Source organism: Carassius auratus, unplaced genomic scaffold (genome assembly GCF_003368295.1).
Source record: "Carassius auratus strain Wakin unplaced genomic scaffold, ASM336829v1 scaf_tig00216159, whole genome shotgun sequence".
Taxonomy (NCBI): domain Eukaryota; kingdom Metazoa; phylum Chordata; class Actinopteri; order Cypriniformes; family Cyprinidae; genus Carassius; species Carassius auratus.
The window spans coordinates 59,392-76,433 of NW_020528433.1; the positions used below are offsets into that span (position 1 = coordinate 59,392).

The 17,042-nt window shown below is 37.3% G+C and overlaps 1 protein-coding gene across 1 annotated transcript in view; it reads right to left on the reverse strand.

The window, feature by feature from the left end:
* The window catches only part of LOC113097227 (RAB6A-GEF complex partner protein 1-like), a 29,106-nt gene that overhangs the window by 10,635 nt on the left and 1,429 nt on the right, over positions 1–17,042 (reverse strand). Inside the window, exons 2-8 of the mRNA XM_026262434.1 lie at positions 12,852–12,959; positions 3,765–3,844; positions 3,001–3,105; positions 2,283–2,425; positions 2,062–2,198; positions 1,744–1,835; positions 386–474 (exon numbers count right to left, since the gene is read on the reverse strand). Of these exons, the coding sequence (XP_026118219.1) occupies positions 386–474; positions 1,744–1,835; positions 2,062–2,198; positions 2,283–2,425; positions 3,001–3,105; positions 3,765–3,844; positions 12,852–12,959 (754 nt within the window). The remainder of the gene's footprint in view (positions 1–385; positions 475–1,743; positions 1,836–2,061; positions 2,199–2,282; positions 2,426–3,000; positions 3,106–3,764; positions 3,845–12,851; positions 12,960–17,042) is intronic.

Sequence of the window (17,042 nt, forward strand, 5' to 3'; positions counted from 1 at the left end):
TGCATCATATCTAATGAGCATTCAAAGTGTCTGATAGATGACAGAGAGACAGAAGACATCTGATCTCCTGGACTCTAATGGCTGCTCTGACACACTGCTTTAGATCAGTTCATCAGGTCAAAAGCTGAACAACAAGAGTCTAGGCACTGATTTGACTCCTGTTCCCACAGCAGCCATCAGGGGGCGTCAGAGGACCAGAACCAGACACTCAATCAGAGAGCATTGTGGGACTGAGGTTCAACATACTAACAGCAAATAAAAGAATCATACAGCGTGTGATAAAGGCTGCGTGGCTTCTGTGGATTGTGGGTGGACTGATGTCACTTCCTGTGGTCTGGCTACTGTTTAAAGTGTAAACATCACGAGTGACGAGTGTGTCTCTCACCTGGGTAGTGTTTCGGGGTTAACTCCAGCTTATGAGAGAGCTGCATGGATCCTGTAGAGCTGTCAATCATGTACACCAACACTGCCCCGCTGCGACACACACACACACACAATAATCACACCTCAGACTGGATCAAAAGTTTGAGAATAACTACACAAAAATACTACTATAGATACACTACTGTACAAAAAGGGGGTTAATTTTTGGGGGTAAAGAAATTGATTTTCATCAAGGATGCATTAAATGAATAAAGAGATATTTCTAATGTCACAATTTCACAAAAGATTCTATTTCAAATAAATGGTTAACTTTCTATTCTATTCTATATCTGTGAAGCCTGAAAAATTTAAATGTACCACGGTTTCTACGAAAATATTATTCCTCTAAAATACTGGTTTCAATATAATAATACTCAGAAATGTTTCTTGAGCCTTAAATCAGTATATTATTCTGATTTCTGAAGATCATGTGACACTGAAGACTGGAGGAATGATGCTGAAAATACAGCGGAGCATCACAGAAATACATTACACTTTAACACAGATTCACACAGAAAACTGATGTTTTAGTATTTCAAATTTTTCCTTTTCCTTTTGATCAAACACACACAGCTTTGAAGAGCAGAAGAGACTTCCTTCAAAAAAACATAATAATCTAAATGATCCAAATTTAAATGCTAGTGCATTTTCATTACTTTTTTGTGTTTTCTTTAAACTTTTCATAACTTTAAAGGGTTAGTTCACCCAAAAATGAAAACTAGCCTGTTTTATTAACTCTCAAAGCATCCTAGGTGTATAACTTTATTCTTTCAGAGAAATCCAATCAGAGTTATATTAAATGTTCCTTGCTCTTCCAAGTGTTATAATGAGAGTAGGCGGGTGTTTTTGTTCAACTGTCCAAAAGTAGTCAAACAAAGTGTGAAAATCCTTAATAATAAAACATGTCTCACACACTTCCTGGGGAGAATAAAGGCCTCCTGCAGCGAATCCATGCACAAGGAAAATATTCATATTTAATATGTTATAAATACTTTTCTCACTTCTGTTGACTGTCGTGTGTGTAAGGAGGTCTTGTTGACCCCCAGGAGGTGTGTGAGGCATGTTTTATTATGGATGTTCACACTTTATTTGACTACTTTTGGACTGTTGAACAAAAACACCCGCTTTCTCTCATTATAACGCTTGGAAGAGCAAGGAACATTTTAATATAACAGATTATATTCATCTGAAATAATAAAGACATATACACCTAGGATGCTTTTCCTAGGGCTAATTTAAATTTTTGGGTGAACACTCTCGTTAACATGTTGATATTTCCAGATTTCCTAAATAAAACACACACACACACAAAACACACACCTTGCGCATCCGAAGGCCATGAGTCTGTATTTGTTGTTGACGGCGACACACGTGCCATCAGAGACGTCTGCGGCCCAAACGCCCTGCAGCTGCTGCACACACACACACACACACACACACACACAATATTAGCACATCAACACAAGCATTACACAAACTAGCCGTGTGTCGTATTCTCAGAGCCGCCACAAGAGGCGCTGTTACAGACATGAGCGTGAGCTCTTCTTCTACAGTCAGATCGACTCCAGCATCTTACTGAATCGTTGACATGTTTATACAGCTTTCTGATTAATACTGGTTTCATAAACTCTCTCTTACGTCTGTGGCGAGTCTGTTTGAGGTTGGCGTGATGAAACCGAGTCGCCCGTCATCAAACACCACTGCATATCCATCCAGAGTAGCGCAGTACTCCATATCCCTGATATAAACACCGTCCAGATCCAAACACGGCCCTCCTGGAGCAAACACACAGACACGTCTCACACACACACACACGGAGCAGGCGTGTCTCTGGAGGGAGATTGAGAAGTGTGTCTGACCTCTGGAGGACTGCAGGTCGAGGGAGAAGGGGATGGTGCACAGGTTCACTGCTCTCCGGCCGTTCCTCACACTGTCCCAGTGCAGCGTGTGCAGATAACCGTCAGCCGTCGCCACTAACAGATCGTCCTGCAGCGTCTGCAGACTGTCACACACACACACACACACACACACACACACACACAATTAAACTAAAATTTAAATGGATTTAAAATCAAAATATAAAAAATAAACACCATATTTTTCGGACTATAAGTCGCACCTGAGTCGCATCAGTCCAAAAATACGTCATGATGAGGGAAAAAAAACATAAGTCGCATTTATTTAGAAGCAAGAACCAAGAGAAAACACTACCGTCTCCAGCCGCGAGAGGGCACTCTACAGAAACAGTGAACAGCATAGAGCACCCTCTGGCGGCTGGAGACGGTAATGTGAACTCTTGGTTCATTTCTCTTGGTTTGTGTCAAATTAATTTTGATAAATAAGTCGCACCTGACTATAAGTCACAGGACCAGCCAAACTATGAAAAAAAAGTGTGACTTATAGTCCGGAAAATACGCTAATTAAGAACTTAAACAGCACATCAATGACATTAAAATAACACTGGACACACACCTTTACATACAGATGTTTTATAATATATTACACAAATACAGACTTGTATTTCCCCCCAGATTGATAGATCGATCATGTGACACTTCGTACAAATGGTCAAACTACCAGCTGATTGGTGCCTCCAGGTCGATGGGTTTCTTCATCTCTAGGGTCAGAGCTGGAGCGCACTGTTCCTCTTTATAACCCGGAGTCACCTTAACACGAGCGCCCCTACACACACAAACACACACAGGGAGAGAGAGTGAGAAGAATAACATAATCCGTTTAGTCTGAGAGCTCATAATGCATCACCATTATAAACACACTCATAATTATTCCCAGCTCATTATTATTGACAGATGATTACAGGAAACCACGAAGCACAGAAACACACAGAGTGTGTGTTAGACACGTCCTGACATGACAAACACCGACCTGAACACTAAGATCTGAGGAACAGCAGTGTGTGTGTGTGTGTTTCAAAGAGTCTAATTGAGGTCAGTGTGTGTCTCACTAAACTGCCGTGGGCTACAGGTGTGTGTGTGTGTGTGTGTGTTTATGGACATGTCTTCGCAGGAAAGTCGACCGAAGCATGTTCTACTCGAGAAACATCACAAGCTCATTGTTCTGGAAAAGGAAAAAACACTTCCAGAGTCTGATTCTGTCCTTCAAACATCGCAACGCATCATGATTCAGTTCACGGCAGTCTTGTGGAATTCTGAACATAACATTCGTGCCTAAAGCCAAACCCAAACCTGCTGAGCACCAAACACCACATCAGTGTTTGTCAAGAGGAACAGCAACAGGAGGAAGAACAATGACAGCGGGACTGAGGAACAGGAAGAGGAAGTGATGCTGGGTGTGTGGAGGAAAGGTCAAGGGTCACTCACTTGGGATAGACAGGCTCGTACAGGTTCTTCTCATCTGAGCCTCCGATGATGTCAAACAGCAGGACGTAACCGTTCGCAGCCTGGAGAGAGAGAGAGAGAGAGAGAGAGAGAGAGAGAGAGAGAGAGAGAGAGAGAGAGAGAGAGAGAGAGAGAGAGAGAGAGAGAGAGAGAGAGATGAAGGTGATCAGGTGTCAGCAGTGTAGAGTAACACACACTGATTAGCCTAACTGTTCCTGACACACACACACACACACACACACACACACACACACACACACTCCTCTCAGACTGATGAAACAGCACTCTAGAAGTCTAGAGCAGCATTTCTCAAACACCAGGCCTTAAAATGACTTAAAATGAAGACAAATCACACTTAAACTAAAAGAATCTTTCTTTATTTTTTGGTTCACACATCATTTTATATAAAGTCCAGGTGTCACAGTGACTTGGAAAACCTGGATATGAAAGGGAATTATTTTTTTGAATTTTATTTGTTTATTTTTTTTAGTGAACATCTACACTTTGGATTTTTTTTAAGCCCTGGAAAAGTCACATTTTATTAATTATTATTAATTCTTCAATAATTAATTTTGAATTCTTTGTATGAAATCTTCAAATTATGTCTAGCTCTAACACATTTTATTAGGCAGATTTTTTTTTATTTTTATGAATTAGTAAAAAAAAAAAAAAAAAAAAAAAAAGGTGTAAATCACAAGCTGTTACTGAATTCTAAGGAACTAATACATTTTTTAAATTACTCATTTAGTCATATATATTTTGGGGTTTTAATGCAACTAAGTTCCGGTAAATTAAAAATATTAATTAAAATGTAAATAAATATAATAAATATAAAACATAACCAAATAAATAAGAAATAGTAGCTAAATAAATAAATTCACAACCTGAAAAGTGACAGACAGGGAAATATAATTGTAAATGTAAATAATCAAACTCAACAGCCCATATTTATTGTGAGTAGCTTGTAAAGAGAGCAGAATAAACAGATAACGGAGGTAAATAATAATAAAACCCCCATGACTGTCATAGTTATCAGAGATTGTGTTCAGTCCTCCAGCTTTCAGCACAAGTGACCGCCTCAGATTAGACGGAGGAGACATGGACAGGTGTGTGACGCGTCTGATGAAAACAGGGCTGAAGGGTGAAGCACAGTCGTGCTGTGATCATGTGTTCCCTGAAGCTCAGACTGCGCTCCACACAGTAAATGCCATCAATTATTCTCCCAGAAATGCCAAAAATGACAGAACGCTCAAAACACTTCAGACCAAACAGAATGGAAAAGCCGTCACCATGACGACCGCATGCAAAAAAGGAGGGAAAAACTGTGAAAGACTCATTAAGAACACTGACATCTGAAAGAAAGACGACGCCTACAGATCCAGAAAAAAACAAGAACATTTACCATCTGCCATTCAATACGAGACGCTCTGATGCACTGTACATCCATCATCAGGGACGTCAGTGAAGACATTTCTAATCTCACAAAGATTTCTAATAAATGCTGCACTTTCTATTCATCTGGGAATCCTGAAAAAATCGAATGCATCACGGTTTGGACAAAAATATGTGACACTGAAAATACAGCTGCACATCACCGAAATAAATTACACTTTAACAGAGATTCACACAGAAAACTGCTGTTTTAAATGATAAAAATATTTCAAAATTTAACTGCATTTTTGATTAAATAAATGCAGCCTAGTTGAGCAGAAAATACCATATAGCAAATCTGCAGACTTGTTTTCTTGAGACAGTAACTGGGCTCTTTTTCTCTTTTCCCGTATTTTTCTAAAAGTGCTGCTGGTCTGAGTGTTGAACACACACACACACACACCACACGTGGCTCAGAGGACTCAAATACTTCAGACACACGTGGAAAGACTGAGAGCTTCAAAACAAGTGGAAAAGACTTCGCGAGAGAGAGAGAGAGAGAGAGATGAACTTCCTGTAGAGTTCAGCGCTCGGGACGGACTGTTTTCCTCAGCTGGAGCGAGACGCAGCCAAAACTCCCAGAACTGAGCTCGACGCTCTCTTTACTGCGCTCAGAACAGACAGAAGCAGAGAAGAGGAAGTGATGCGTTCCTCAAAATGTCATCGTGCGGCAGACAAAAGTCAATCTCAGTTTCTGCTTCTGCATTGTTTCGAGACGTCAGATGTATTTGAGTCACTTCGTTCAGATGTATCCCTTCAATATAAGAACGAAAGGATAGAGGCAAAAACAAACATTCAGTATGAGACTCTGTCGAGGGTTTGAACAAATCACTCGATTAAACCGGTTCTTCAGAATGAATCCTCTTAATATTGGACTGGAGTTGAATTGAAAGTCAAAATATTTACAAACTGTAGATGAGAAACCTATTGAACTTAATTACAAACTATAAACATGAGAAAAGTTGCCTTTGCCACCAAATGAAATACGCTGAAAATTAATTGAAATAAAACATTAAAACTGAAAGAAAAATAAAACTATTTAGAAATATTTCTAAAAAATAAAAAATGACAGAATCTCAAATACGATACTAAAATGTAAACTTCAAAAACTAAAAGCTTAATCAAAATATTAATAAAAATTGCACTTATAAAATGTGTATAATGTATATATGTATATCAACAATACTAATATTACATTGCTCACAAATGCGTTGCAATAAAATCAATCAGTGAACTGAGTCACTCTGATAACTCAATTAATTCAAATTAGTCACAAATTAGTTGGAAACACTGAGTTATATCAATCACAAAGAGTGTTGCTGTTATTAAACAAATCATTTCGCCTCGGCAGCAGAGAGGAGTTCAAGCTGAAGTTATAAAATTACTAACTGAAATGAAACTGAACTAAAATTATTAATTACAATTGTAAAAAATAAAAAACAACAAAAAATTACTAAAAGTTAAACAAAATAGGAGAATGTAATATTAATAATAAAAGCTATTTCAGCAGTTAGGTCTAGATGCTCCATGAGTGTGAAATGTGTGACACACACACACACACACACACACACACACGATCAGTGTGGTCTGTCGTCATGGACACTGATGATGTGTCTGAGTGACAGCTGTCAGTGATGCGTGGTCTTCTCTTGAGCTTCATGTAACAGAGAGAGAGAGAGAGCAGGAGACATCAGATGAGCACAGAGACGCTCTCCTGCAGGCCTGAACCTGAGACCCTCAACAGCCAAACACACACACACACACACACACACTCAAGAGGGAAAATAGGATTTATTTATATATATGTGTGTGTGTGTGTGAGGGATATGATAAAAGGATTAAATCGTAAAATACTATTTTTACTATATAAACATGTTACACTGGAGCGCAGAAGCAGTCATAAGTAGCACAGGTATATTTGTAGCAATAGCCAACAATACACTGTATGGTTCATTCTTCATTTTCCTAATATGCAAAAATCATTAAGATATTAAGTTAAGATCATGTTCCATACAGGTATTTTGTAAATTACCTACTGTAAATATATCAAAACTTAATTCTTCATTAGTAATATGCATTGCTAAGAACTTCATTTTGACAACTTTAAAGATGACTGTCCTCCTAACAAACCAGACATTAATGGAAAGATTATTTATTCAGCTTTCAGATAACGTATAAATCTCAATTTTGGAAAAATTTACCCTTTTGTGCTCCATGGTCACATATTTACATTATGTATATTAAAAAAAATGACCCACACATAATTCAATAAATAATTTAAGTAATTTTCTATCAGACATTTCTAGCAAAAAAACACCACTCTAAACAAAGAGTTTGCACAGAAAGGCTAATATAAAAAGACTTCAAATAATTTGCAATTCAATAAATACATTTTTCTTGCAGAAAATTCCAGAAAAAAGAAAAACCCTGAACTATTTCTTCAAAAATAAAAAATAAAAGTGTAAAGGTCCCTAAGGAGTGAGATGCCCATGTAGGCAGCAGACATTAAGACAGCTCACTAGGGTTTGAGCAGATCTACACTGTCTCAAACACACAATCATTCTAGTCTCACAAGACAGATGTTCATTCAACTAACTAGACAAACTTTAATATTTAGTGCTGTGAGGGCAGAGGAACATCTGTCATCATCTGAATCATTCATACAGACACACTGAACCATGATGAAACTGAACTGATCTCTTATCAAGAGTTATTAGTGATTGTTTCTACAAAGACTCCGGTGGTTTCAGAGTAGTAACACTAGCTCGCGAGCAAGCAGTTAAACAGTAATACGAGAAATAATCCTGGAATGCAGATCAGAGCGAGTCTCTCAGAAAACTGCTTCCTGTTAGTGCTGACAGAGGAATCAAACCGCAGCGCTCCAGAGCTCACAACACCACGAGAGACGAGGGACGAGGTTTGCCATCGCTGCTACTCAACCTGAACAGGATTTGAATGGACATCAAAAGAGCAGAAACATTTGCATACCTGAGAGAAAGTGCTTTACAGTTCAGTTCATATCACACACAAACAATACCAGCAGAGCAATAAAAAAAAAAACTATAACTGACAGGTTGTTTAAAATCAATTTTTTTTTTTTTTTAAACTTAAACAAATTTTATTCAAATAAAATCTAATATAAAAATAAAACATTAAATTAAAATAAATATATTTTTAAAATCTAATATAAAAATCAAATAAATTAAATAAAAAATGAATTCTAAAATATGAATAAAATATAGAAACATAAACAACCTAAATCTAGAATAAAAAGAAAATCTAGAACAATACATAAAATATAAAACAACACTAAATACATTTTGAAAAGAAAAATCTAAAATAATTTGAGTTAAAATGTATATAATATAAAATAGTATCAACAAAAACCTAGAAGAGATAAGAATCCAGTATGATATCTAAATGAAATCCCATAGTGAAGGGAAACAGACTGCTGCGGTCTAACTCTACAGTCTCCAGTGTTTCTACACAACACCCTCATTAACTGTGTCCTGAACCGGTGTTTGCTGAAGGATGACTGCAGGAGTGAACCGGACCAGCAGCAGATCTGATCACACACACACACACACACACACGGGGTAATGGATCGTTTCCAAGACTCATATCACTTCTGATTACAGTCTTCAGGCATCCGTGGAGGCAGGAGACACACACTGCATGAGCAGCATGAGATTATTCTGATACTCAGGACACAAACTTTAAACATGTTGGAGAGACGACTTCTGCTGCTGTCAGTGCTACATCGCCTGGTCTCGTGGTTAAATACAGGCATGTGCAGCATAGTGCGTGTAGAAATGCAGGGTTATGAATTAAAGGAACAACTCTGAAGCTGTACATTTAAAAAGGTTATAATTAAATGAACCTGCACTTAAACTGTCCCAGATGAATGAACAGTGTTTGTGGCTGTGGTTGTTATGAAGGCATCAGGTTGAGCGCTCGGCACATTTACATCCACAGGAAGATAAACTCGTCAGAACACAGTGAAAACACTGCAGTCAGCCGTTCTCAGGCTGTTGATGTGGTGACACCAAACCAGCTCAGATTTGAGACGCACACCATTCTCTATCAAACCGCTGCATGTTTCTGACTTCCTCTCTGCTCACATGCAAACAAACTCCAATCTGACAAATGAGTCCCAACACATGCTTAAACGCACAGACAGACAGGAATGTGGCTCGATCTGTGCTGTTAAACTGATGTCAGACACATTTCACATGTGTAACATAATAACTCTCTGTGGATAATCCAGAGCAGAAACACACAGGGTCGTGTCGTCAGCTGAGATCCCTCATTCTCCTGCAGGAACTGAACCAGCAACCACGACAAAACTGATCAGATTCAACTGATACTGAACTAAACTTCAGCAGACACAGACTAGACAATACAGAAAAAAACACTATGAAACAAGCACCGTTCCATAAAAATGACAGACATTAATATTAGTATAGTAATTATACAGCTGTAAATTTTAATCATATTTTATCTTAAATACAGTTTTTTTTATGCATTTCTTTTTATTGGTTTTAGTCATTTTTAATACGTAATATTTGAATAATATTTAATTACTATTGCTATTTATATGTATTATTATTATTATAGCCACACTGATATATAGTCACAAAATTTGACAAATTGTCAAGCCCAATTACATACAAAGAACAAAATATCCCAGACATTTCTCTCAAATTAAAGCCAAAAATATTAATATTCTAATGTCAAATAAAATTGTTCTTATATTAAATGTTTTTTATATATTATATTTTTGTCTTAAGTTTTTTTCTTTTACTTTATTTATTTTATTATTATTATTATTATTATTATTATTATTATTATTCACAAATGTATTTTTTCTAAAATAATATTTTACAAAAAATGGAATCTATACAAATACGTTTATTATTATTATTATTATTATTATTATTACTACTGTAATACAAAAATGTATTTTTCTAAAATTATATTTTACAAATAATAAAATAAATCCTATACATAAAGGTTATTATTGTTTTTAAAAAGTTTGTTATTAGTATAGCCATATTGATATTTTAACAAATGTTGTCCAACTTCTGCATCCCAGAGCCCTAACCCAGCAGGAGAACAGATTCAGACGAGACAGCAGAAGAGGACGCTGCAGGCGGTGAGAGAGCCTCCAGTTATTTTTAGGGGTGTGGGATCTTCGTGCAGGTTTATCACCCGCGGCCCACACAGCTCTGTTCCTGGGACGTTCCTCTACGGTGAATGAAGTTCACTGAACTCCTGGGAACATTTCAGAGGCATTGAAGCCAGTATTACCCATGATGCTCCATCCATCAGAAGCTCACAGGCTGTGTGGAGGCGTCTGGTGCGTGGGAGAACAGACTAAACATCCCGAAGCGCCCGCTGCTATCTGCCCTCGCTCTGTGAACGTCTTCACAAGACACCAGCGAACGATTAAAGCACACGAGAGAGAGGAGCATCAGATTCAGAGCGCTGTGCTCTTTCATCTCAACTTCACTGATAAAACACCTGTGTGTTCAAACCTGAAGAACAAGCACTAGAAACATGCTGCCAGGTCACATGACAACAACAACAACAATAATAATACATTTATATATAATATACACACTTTACACTGTACACACTTAATATTTTATATTGAATTTTGTAATATTATTATTATTAGTAGTAGTATATTGTAAATTATAATCTTTTATTTTAATGAAAAAATAAATTTATACTTTTTACTTGATATAATTAACTATTTGGGAACATGGAGATATTTCACAATGATTAAATATAACAAAGATGATTTTAAGATTATTGTTATTTATTTTAAACTTTCTTCATAGAGAATTGAGTATGAAAACATGATTAAAAAGGATATTTTTTATTTCTTTGTGCAGTGTCCTTCTTTTGTCTTCTCTTAATATTGGGTGAAAAGTGAAGGAAAAACCAGTTCAGAATCATTCGGTAAACAAATATCCCATGATCCTCTGGGCTCTCACTTACAGTGTACACAGAGGGAATCAGAGCACTTCTCTGGAGTATTTACTACCCTGGATAACAAAATCAGCGTTAAACTCTTTAACTACAGGTTTAAACTAGAACTACAAACAGCACATCTATTATTGTAATGCATAATCAATATTTGAGTGTCTAGTCTGGGATTTATATCCGTGACATCTAGAAGCAGCAGACCCGTGTTCATGTGTCCTTCATCAGTGTCTGGTGTAAGTGAAGCTGCAGGCTGGAGAATCAGACCCTGTCAGTCGACTAGTTAAACCGGCCGTCCTCGCTCCTCCTCTGATCAAGACTAAACACTGACTGTTGATCCAGACACAGAGGAGTGTGTGTTGTTGTTCTGCTCTGGAAACACTGAGATCAGGTGTCTGAACACACGGACCATTCGGACCCGTCTGATGGACACAACCAGACCCACAACAACAACAGCACCTTAAACATGCTGCTTATCGCACAAGATGATGAAAAATCATGAGTGTATTTTTTCTTTTTTCTTTTTTTTATGAAATACAAACAGGGTATGGAAGGAATTTGCTGCCAATTTTACTTATATATTTACTCAAATGTATTTATTTTTTTAAATAAATTACAATAATTTAAAATAAAATGCAATAATGTAATAGTGTACTAGCAACAATAAATGGGTGAAAATAAAAATAAGAAAAAAAATCCCATATGACTAAATAAATAAAATTTCATATAATAATAATAAATACATTTTAATAGGATTAATTAATTTAACCTTAAACTGTTTTTTTTCCATTAAAAATAAATAAAACCAGCACAAAAAAAAAAAATCAGTTTATTTAAACACCCACTTAAATATGATAAATTAATTACAAAATAAAATAAACAAAATACAATAAATGTAAAAGTAATTAAATATAATAAATTAGTTGTTTTTGATAAAGGGGGAGGTAATTATAAAAATATATATAAAAATAAATATTTTTTTAAATATAAGTTTATTTAAAACTTCTATTTTAATTTGTAAATATATATAAAATGCATTATTTCTACAATAAGTGTCCAGATGGTGTAAAGGGTTAATCAGCCAAATCAAGACAGGTTCCAGATGTGAGAGGATGCTGTGATGTTCAATAACAGCCCAGTACTGTAGTGTGACAGAGTGAGTGTGAATGACAGATGTGAGCGTGTGAAGACTCTCTGCTCGTCTCCGTCTCTCTGTCTCTATTCATACAGCAGTTATCAGCCAAACAAAAGAGACAGCACAGCGTTTGTTCTGCTCACGGTACGCACTGATGGACGCTCACATTAACATTTAAACAGTCGTCTCCTCTGTGAAGGACACGTGTGACTGGAGTAATTATGCCGCCTAACTTCACCCATAATGCCTTAAAATACCGCTGATGTGGGCGACTCGCTAGGGCTGTTAGCGCTGAGATTAGCGCTGTTCTGCACAGACAGAGAAACTGTCAGCATGAGAACATTCAGGGAAAATGTGGTGACAATCAATCAATCAGTCTCCACACACAAGACATGTGTGCAAAACTATGGGATAAAGTCACCCGAGCAAAACAGCTGTGTTGGTATCTCTGTATGATGTATCGTCTCAGAGATCACTGATCCTCACAGGAGAGACAGAGGGGTTTCACTCACCGTCACTGCGATCATGGAGTCATCGGGCTTCCATTCCACCTGCTGATAGAAGCCGAACTGTGCAGCCGCTTTCCCAGACTCGATATAACTGACGATCAACACGCTGGGCTACAGACAGACAGAGAGACAGAGAGAATTAGACATTCACTGGCGTCCGTGTGCTTTAGTCATGTACAGAGACAGTCATCACTAATACTGGAAGAGTTGAAGAGTTAGTTCACCAACCTCATGTCATTTCAAACCCCGTAAAATCACCCCGAAACACAAATGAAGATATTTTTGATGCATTCTGACTGAATGATCATTTTTGGTCCTGCAGCGTTTCAATGACTGAACAGATCATGAGTGCGCACTAAGTGATCAGAGGAAACATTTTCACTTTCTGGACAATAAAACCGCTGGAATAAAAGTCATTGAATCAATGCTTGCTTGGCTATTTTCATGCATTGAATGAAGTTCAATCATTGGTTTATTCAGCTACGACTATATGTGGGATTTTCTGCACTGACATGCATTACCTTTCTTCTCAGAAATCACAATCTTGTGCCAAATCATAATTCCAGTTTAATTTGCAGATCTAGCTAATAACATTAAGCACACCCTAGCAACTGCACAGCAAACTGATAAAAACACAAAAATCTGAACACCTAGCAAACGAAGGCAGATGCTAAGCGTTTCAAACTAGCCAGTTTGAAGGCTGATCACTAATACGATACAGTTCTAAAACTGTTCTCAATATTAAAGAATAGGAGAGTACAAACTACAGCTATAATGATAAAGGCACAGAAACAATATCACACAGCCAAATATCTGAGAACGGACAGATGTGAAAAAGAGGATATTATTTATCTGGATTTGTTAAAAACCACTGGGTGGAGTTTTATCATTATAAGCTGGTTGTGCACACACACGGTCAAAACACTTTTCAGTTCAGACAACATGGAAAAGTGATTTTTGCATCCGATGACCCCTTTAAAACGATCATGACACCTTAGTTACTGCATTTCAACAGTTTGGCATCATGAACAGAAAAAAGAAAACCCTTCTCAAACGTGCTATAAACCTCTCAGAATACCCTCACAACTGCTTAAAGTAAAGTAAAAAGAAAAACATGTTCAGTAAATATAAAACTGAAGTCTTTAAAGTCCAGAGGTGAAAGAGTCGTGAACAGCACAGATGAGAGAGGATCTAGATCAGTGCATGTCTCGACTAGCTGAAGAACATGAGCAGAACCAGGTCATGCTGTCACTATTCAAGACCTTCCTTTAATGTTCACTGCTGATGTATGAAGAATCTGCAATGTGAGGATTACAGACAATACTGTTGAGAATAACCCAGAATACTCCTTTAATAAGATGCTGGAATAAGAACAATAAGTCTAATTTCATTCAACAAGCATATGTCTTGATCTTACAGCTCGACAGAGACAGAAAACACTCTCCCAGTGAAGTGAAGAGCAGCAGGGAAACACATCAGGAGAAGAGAGACGGATGTGTGGATGAAAACAGCGCTTGGCCACGAAGAAAAACACCCAAAAATGGAAGCAAAGTGCTGGTTTCATTCAGCCAAAGAGGAGCTAGAAACCTCAACACACACACACACACACACGATGTTTACAGAGACTCTCCTCCATAGGCGTAATGGTTTACTGTACAAACTGTATTTTCTATCACCCTGACCAACCCTAAACCTAAACATACCCCTCACAGAAAACTACGGTCACTTCTTGAATTTCAGAAACGTTCTTTATAAGCCTTTTGTTTTACAGGGACACAGGAAGCGTCCTCATAAACCATGTTTACGCTGTAGTACCATGTCATTACACACATCTGTGTCCTCATAAACCAGAGCAGTGCACCAGTGTGTCTAACACATGAGAATATAACACCAACACCACAGAATCACACTGCGTTTGTCTTTAGTGTGTGTGTGTGTGTGTGTGTGTGTGTGTGTGTGTGTGTGTGTGAGTGAGAGTGTGTGAGTGAGAGTGTGTGTGTGTGTGTGAGAGAGAAGGTCGTTCCTAGTGAAAGCCTGCGTTTTGTTCAGGGGTCAGACAGGCTTCAGAGTTCACACGAGAGGAACAATCAATGGACACATTGTGTGTGTGTACGGTGTGTATTTATATAAAATGATAAACAGGCATATATGAGAAATATATTTGAACTTAAATAATAACTTAAAAACTAGGCAACAAGATGCCTATCCAGAGTTTCGGATCATAATTGTGCTGCACGAAAAGAAACAAGACGGCAGAAAGTGGCATCATATTTTGCTTAAGACTATTTTACAAAATGGGTTTAAATTTTATAGTTTCTCAAAAAAAAAAAAAAATCTAAATTCTTACGCTTGGTTAAGAGTTAAAATGAGCATCACTATCTAGCAGACAAACATGCAGTTTAGTAATAAACATTAAAATGTGCAATTTGACGGACAAAAATTGACGGACAAAACAACTGCAGGATGCTAATAACAAACAGACCATTATCATCCGCTGGCGTGTAGAATAATATAATGATCATTCTTAACACTTCAATATTGAGTCTAGTGTGATCACTCACTCACTAAGCTTGACTAACTGTCTGGTCTGTTATTGTACATGCTCTGTTATCTGTTCATTTGTGATGACTAGCGTAAAAACTACTGAAGGAATAGGAGCTTCACATTTCTCTAAGGCAGAACACTGGAGGAGTACAGGGGAAAAAACATAATAATAAAAAATAAAATAAAAAAATTCGATATCACCATATTTTCCACAGTTTGTATTACAAGTTTTCTGAAATGTAATTAATTATGTTGTAATTATCATACATATCTAGAACATTTAAACACTGAATAACGCAAGGTTTTTTTGTCATTAGAACTAAAAGTTTTTCCAGAGGGGATTTTGGATTTCTATTTTAATCACTCCATAAATAAGAAAATACTGCCAACAGACAGAAAACAAACACATTTTCAGGAACATTCAGCATTCAGGAACTCCAAAATGAGAACAAAAAAATAACCTAAAAAATTACTAAATGATGGCTGTCTGTCATTGGTCAGTCTAACAGATAGTCCCGCCCCTCTATGACATGATTGGTTGATGTACAGTGACTTTGATTAAACGGTCACACAGCAAACTCACACAAAGCAGCTGTAAAGGTTATTATAATTATAGTTATTGTAGACTTACAGCTCACCTCTAGCCCTCATCTTACGGTTTCCTACACAACAGAGGACATATGATCTCTCACACACACACACACACACACACAGAGGATTCATTTCACCACTGCGGTGCTGGTGTGTAATAAGTGTGAATCTCATTCAAACCTCCAGGAGTTGGACTCTTTCTGCGGTGTCTTTTGCTCCTCTAATGAGAGTCAGTGGAGTTTAGTTTCCAACGTTCTTCAACATATCTTCTGTGTTTCACAAATGAATTAAAGTCCTTCTGATTTAGAACAAAATAAAGAGTAAATGATGAAGCAAAATGTTTTTTTTTTTGGCTGAAGAATCCCTTTAAATCTTGTGTCTGGTCCTGTTGAGTGATGTTAATGTGCCGCTCTGATCTCACAGCAGCAGATCACAGGAATCAAACCAGGTGTCAGTTCAGTTCAGTGTGTGTGTGTGTGTGTGTGCGCGCGCGCAGACATGTCAAGACCAGACGCTTTGATATGCATGATCTCAGCACTTCTGACGAGAATGTGTGTGCGTCGTAAAAGAAACTCTTCCTCTCCAGCTTCATAACTCCACCTTCACAAACACACACACATTCCAGACACATTCCTTTCTATTTCCCTCCCATCGTCTGAGACGCTCTACACACTCGCTACAGAATAGCCTGGCATTAAATTGCTGGAAGTACATGGGGGGCACTTCCTGTTAGACAGGAAGTATAAAGGATCACCTGGAAGTATTTTCCCAGACAGACTGACTATATATATATGAGTGGAAAAGTCTTGTTCTAACGAGGGAATATCAGTCAAAATCTGTCTGTGCATGAATGTACAGACTGTACTATAGTAAAACTGATTTACACAGGAACTGAACACAAAACTATCAGCACTGTGTGAAAAAAAAATATTAAAACAGCTAATGCACTTGAGGTCATGTACATCTTGATGATGGATTTTTTTCAGCTTTTGTCTTCTGAAGATGTAAATAAATAAAAAAAAACAATCGCTGTAGTCCAAAAGAGCTGTTCGTTGTAGT